Source organism: Sturnus vulgaris, chromosome 5 (assembly GCF_052056855.1).
Source record: "Sturnus vulgaris isolate bStuVul1 chromosome 5, bStuVul1.hap1, whole genome shotgun sequence".
NCBI lineage: Eukaryota > Metazoa > Chordata > Aves > Passeriformes > Sturnidae > Sturnus > Sturnus vulgaris.
The window spans coordinates 12094772-12100771 of record NC_142247.1 but is presented as its reverse complement, the minus strand read 5'-3'; the positions used below and the strand labels follow the sequence as shown (position 1 = coordinate 12100771).

The window sequence follows — 6000 nt, the reverse complement described above, 5'->3', positions numbered from 1 at the left end:
CAGGTGCCCGGCACCGCTCGCTGCCGCCCTGCCGGGGCCGGGCTCAGCCCTGCCCGGGCAGCAGCGCCCGCCCTCCGGGCCGGCCCGCGGCGCTCCCCAGCACGGCCGGGGCTGCCGGGGTGGGAAGGCGGTGAGGGAGTCCCGTGAGGGGCCGGAGCAGGGTGTAAGGGAAGCGCTGTGTTCTGAGGGAACCGCGGGCGGACCGGCGGGTCCCCGGCATTGGGAGGGGGTGACGGCGGCGGCCGAGGCGGGGAAGGGCCGCCCTGTCCGGCTGGAGCCGCCTGAAGCGGGGGATGTCGGCGGAGCCGCGCTGCAGCGATCACGGAGAGCCCTCTCCTAACCCCAAACACAAAAATGCCCCCTCGGTCAGGACCGCGGAAAAGTCCAGCGGCAGGTGGGTTTTGCCCAGCCCGTGCTCGGGCTCTGTCCCTGTGTGCCAGGTGCCGGGGGAGGTGTGTGGAGAAGGCTTTGCTGGTGGGGCTGAGGGCGTGAAGGAGCTGGCTGTGATGGTGTGTGGGTGATCGTGACAGGTGATGGGATAGATGTGGGTTAGCATCTTTTACCGTGAAATTAGGGAGAGATAAGGTTGACAGACAGCATCCATTCTTTCCTTCTGCATGTACTAGTTACCTGCTTTGTGAATAAGTTAAGGTTATATCAGTTGATCAGAAGTAGGACCTTCTTTCTGAGCTTTAACTCGGCAGGGGCAGGGAGCAGAGGAAACAAGGAGATGAATTAATTGTCAATGATATTTCACTTTCTCTCCCTCTTCAGGCAGCCCTTCGAATTAATAAATCCGAATAAATTCGTAACTCTCTCAAGTAGCTGCCAGCAGTGTAGGAGTGATTACTTTTAAAGTCATTAATTCTTTTTTCCTTTTTTCCTTTTTTTAAAATTTCTTTACTAGGATTTCACCTTGCATTTTGAATGCTGATTTTCATCTGTTTTCCCTTCTCGTAGAATAAGTTCAACAATCAAAGGTACTGGGGCTCAGTAGTGATATCTCTCCCTAGCTCCTGCTGGCACCTGTTGCTGAACTGGCCTTTATGGTTTCTATCCCTCTGTGTTTGACCAGTCTTTATTTACTCATGTGTAATGTAGAAATGGATGTGAAGTTAAAACAACTTAGTAGTTCGTGAAACTTCATAAACTTCTGGATATTTGATTCCTGTGTAGAATGCTGGTGAACCTCTGTTCGTATTTACAGTAGTAATAGTGATGTATATGCCATGTACATACAGCTTTAAAATGCTTTTGCTGTAGTGCTAAATATTTAAAGGCCTTAAATGTGACTCAGAAGAAAGCTGAGGCTGCTTTGTACATGTTTTCTGAATCTCATAGTCAAACATTGCTACTTCAATTAATTTTAACTTGTACATAATCTCTGGCCTGGTCACATATAAGCATGCTACTGTCTATAAAGCCTTTAATAAGTTGACTGGCCCTGCAAGAGCTGCTTCAGCAAAGCCCACCTCAGCTCTCCTTTCACAAAACACCCAGCACAGGACAGTCTGAATGCTGACCCTCTACTTGCAGGGAGGTAATTAAATGAAATCTTGTCTCCATGTAGGATTTTTTGACAAAATGACTCTTAAAAACGTCAAGTACATGTCAGTGAAGGTAGACACTGGTGCTTGGGATTGAGACCTGCAGTAGCTGAGGGGCTGTAGCCATGCAGAGCCTCCCTGTCCCATGACAGCTTGGAGAACAGGGCTGCCTGTTTTGAAATCTACATTTCAAAATACATCATGCATATTTTCCAAGAACAATAGGTAACATTGTAAAATTAAATGACCTGAAAATAACTAGTGGTTTTTACAAATAAACTCACCTGGTCATTATTCTTTGGACCAGATTTTCAGAATTTTCATCATCATAGCTGATGCTTGCTTTTAAATGCTCTGATTTCCAGTATATAAGTAATGTAAAGTTCACAGAAGAAGTGGAAATCATCTAACTGATGCTGTGTTTCCTTGTTCATAGAAAAAAACAAAATCCAAATACACAGGGTATGCTTTATGCCTTTGCCCACTACATGGTTAAGAGATCCCCTGAAAAAAGGCGAGGGGGTTGATTTTTTTTTCCTCCAAGAATGCAGGATAAGGATGGGATTGGGAGAAAATTGCTTGCAGGAGAGCTGGGGAATAAAATATTGGCTAATCAGAGAGTATAGTTAACTTCATATTTGTATCAGAAATACATATTTAAATTTTTTTACTAAGTAAATGTGAGTCTCAAGGAAGGTAATTAGAGTGGGCAGAGAGGAAGAAGAATCTGCCTCTGTATAGAGTGAAATTTTGATAAATGCACAGCATGAAAAAAAGACTTACTGTGTAACTAGGCAGCATAAACTGCCCACTGCCCCAGAGGGGGCTTACTGCTACATATACTTTTATTCTGTTAGGGTGGGGATATTATCATTTACCAAAGGGAAGGATTCCTCATTACATAACCAGACATCTGAAAATGAACCACTCTGCATGGGGAAACCTGGCACAGCCAGCCAGAACCTTTTTTCCATTTCAATAAACTAAGCCAGATTTTAGTATGGATGGAGAGCACATTTTCAGGTGCTTAATGGTTTTTCTGATCCTGTGACCTGTGGGCCTTAGGGAAATCCAGGAGTGCCCCATGAACCTACTGTGTGGCTGTATTATACCATCTTTGGGATTTGGATGTTTACTTGGAAACAGCAGTGGCTGGAAGAAAGAGACATGGGTAGAACGAAGTAAAGCAGTTTGAAACCTTAGTCTTCTGTAACTAGTGTTTGAAATTAGTGTTTGAATGAATATCTGTGTGATTTCTGGCCCAGATTTACTTTATGCCTCTGTTATGTCTAGGTAGGAAAGTTTTTTATAAACTTTGAAAAAGAGCATGGCCCTAGTGTCAGGCCTATCAAATTGTGTGAATTAACACAGATCTTTGCTGATGAAGTAGTGGATAGAGTAGATGAGTGTTTCTCATGCTTCGTGCAAATGCGAGCACCGTTTGGGCTTATCCTTCTCTTTTTATGCACTTCCTGAATAAACAGTTTCTTCTGTACTGCTGGCAGTAGCTAAGTTCCTCAGGGTGCTGGGTGGAAAAGGGCATGAAAATCAGCTGCAGTGATCAGCTGTAGGTGTAAATGCTGTGCATTGGCCAGGAGCAGCAGAGTGCTGCTAGCAGCTGAAGGGAGTGGTAGTTCCCCAGCCAGCGTAAATCCATGCAGCAGGTAATTACAGCTGCTGCTGACTCCCCTGGAGGAAATGAGCTGCTTCCAGCTGTAAATCAGGGCCGTTTGGTTTTATTGTTTTTCTTGTTATTTTTTAATAGCTTAATATTTTAATTAAGTTTTCCCCTACCTGTTTACGACTCCCACCATTTGAATCTTCCTGTTAGTTCACTGAGAGGTGCAGCTCAGGTAAGAGAAACACTGGTTGGTTTGTGTCCTTATTTTTTTAGAAAAAGTCACTTGTCGTCAGATAGCAGAGTTACCAGAACGTCCACTGTGGCTTGTTACTATAATTATGCCAAATAGCAGTTTGTCTTTCATAACACAACTGATTCACAAGTCCATTTCTTTGGCTCAAATTTGATGAAGTGTGTTACTACTAGCATAAGTTATTTCTGCTAGGGTAGGGAGAAGATGTGTGCAACTGAGCAAGATTGGAGGATTCTTTTTGTAAACTATTCTTAATTCTAGTCTGCTAATACTTCTAGTAAAATAAACCTTAAATTTTTGTCCAAGATATTTTAGTGATGAGGGAGGAGGGAAACTTCTAACTTATAAATTAAATTTCAAAATGCAAACAGCTCACATAGTTGTTTCTCTTTTTATTCCTTAATATAATTTGCTAGTATTTTAATGTGATACACAGGAACTTAGGAGAAAAAACATCCTGTCACTACTGAATATCGGTTGGCTTTTAACTAAAAGGAAGTCACCTAGTGCTGTGTGCTTGTGAGCACAACACAGCAGTAGTCTGCCTCCTGTCAGTGCCACCTGTACCTGCTGGCAGGCTGTGCCATGAGCACGGGCTTGGAGCAGGCTGAGACAATGAATGTGCATCAAAGATCCAGCTGCTGCTTTGCTGGTCTGTTTATTAGTCAGATGCTTCCCTTTGGTTCTAAAGAAAGTGTCTGTCTTTGCTTTGTTTCTTCTAATAAAAGAGAGAAAATCAGGCATGTGTTGATTTTTCTGCGCAGTACTTGTTGGTACCTTTGTTCAGAATGTAGCTGGATACCAGTTTGAGTATTGGGACAAATGTAAGAGGTTTCTTTGAAAATCCACGGGGTTTCCACTGAACCGTAATTCTCTGTAGTGCAGGAAAGGAAGGCTCTTCCAATGGAGCTTCCCTTAGTGACATGGGGTATGGTCAAGCATGCTCTTGGCCATGGCTGTTTAGAGTTCCATGCTTACCAACTGACCTCATATTGGCAGTTTTGTTCTAGTTTGGTTTGGGCTTAACTTTGCTGAAGGCCCTCACCCTTGTACTCTTCAAACACAACTTCTGTGTGTCTGCTCCAGCCTGGTTGAATCAAAATTGTCCAGATGAGCTTAAATGTTTTCAGTAAGATGTTTTAAAAGACAGACATAGTTTGCTGAGTCTTACCAGTATGAAGACTCACAGTGTCCTTCTTTTGCAATATTTTGATAATGAATGATATTTTAATGTGTTTTTAATCCTGTCATGTGTTAATTTATCTCTGGTTTTCTTGTGCAGCAACAAAATGATCCTGAAAGTGGAATTTAAATATGGATGTATTGACACTTTTCGGGAGCTAGTTCAGCAAGCAAGCCTTGGCTGCACATGTTGGCAATCTGGAGCATATATGTGGCCATGGTGTCACATCATTATTAGCTCAGCCCCCCTATGTGCAGATACAAACAACAAATACTGCTTGGTTTCCACACAGTACACTAGAAAAAGATGTTCCTACTTTTCAGGATTAAGACATGAAAAATTCTTCTAAACTTTTTGGAATTGTCACTCTGATGAGTTTAAAGAAGCTGCTTTCATTGTATGTCATGGCTCCACCAGTCTTTGCCCCATCCTTCTCAGCACAAATTGACTCTAGTTTCATTGTTTTGACTCATTTGCTACAGTACCCTTGAATTAAACTTCAAAAAATCCGTTCAGTAGGAATGTCATACCTGACAGTGAACAATTGCTATACAATATATACTGATAACATTCTGCTGTAATCCAGCTCTCAGTTGTCTTATTTATATAACATTTTTCACTTTGGAGAAGTGAGACAGCTTATGGAGGTTATAAAAACATCATATTTGAATACTGTGCCAAGAGCGAAGGCTGCCCTCTGCTTGCATAGCTTGGACAGAAATGGAGTTATCTTTACCCTTCTGGTGATACTGGGGAGAAGCATATGAAAAGAGATAAAGTAGGTACAGCTACTCCATTCCCAGGCACCTTTTTTGCTTTGGAACCACAGAAGTGTTGAAGTGTTGAAATGGATATGGAAGCTGAGGGTGTGTTGGCTTCTTAGGAATACACTGTGAATACTGAAATACAGCTTCTCTGGGTTTGCTCTCATTCTATAACCTTTCAGAAGTGTTAAAACAACTTCAAGATGCTGAAGTAGCAGATAACACTGTTACTTATTTTGCTGGCATGCAAGGAAAGTTAGAACTGTATTTGCTTTAACTGGTCTCTACCCACAAGTTGGTAGAATAATTAAAGATATGCAAAAGTTCCTGAGGGTGGTAAGAATGTCATTCAGGAGCATGTGCTGGGCACCAAATGCTTCATCAAAACATGCACTATGGCTTTATGGAATAATGTCTACATATGAACTTGTTTGTCCACTTCCCTATGATAGTGAAATGTGAAGGACAAAGGCAGGAAAATGTGAGACACTTTTGAGTGGTCTCTAATAAACATGGCACAGGCTTTCATCACAAACTGCACACATTGCAATTCCAACAGTGCACTATAGTGTTTCTCAGCATCTTCTATGGTATATTTTTTCAATGTCTGGAAAAGTGAGGGAGAGTTGAGA

The 6000-nt window shown here is 42.4% G+C and overlaps 1 protein-coding gene across 1 annotated transcript in view; it reads left to right on the top strand.

Moving 5' to 3' along the window:
- The first annotated feature begins 233 nt into the window (after nucleotides 1-233).
- LOC148223559 (uncharacterized) overlaps nucleotides 234-6000 on the top strand; it is a 97703-nt gene continuing 91936 nt past the window's right edge. The window contains exon 1 of the mRNA XM_088166138.1: nucleotides 234-394. Within this exon, the coding sequence (XP_088022264.1) occupies nucleotides 294-394 (101 nt within the window). The 5' untranslated portion in view covers nucleotides 234-293. The remainder of the gene's footprint in view (nucleotides 395-6000) is intronic.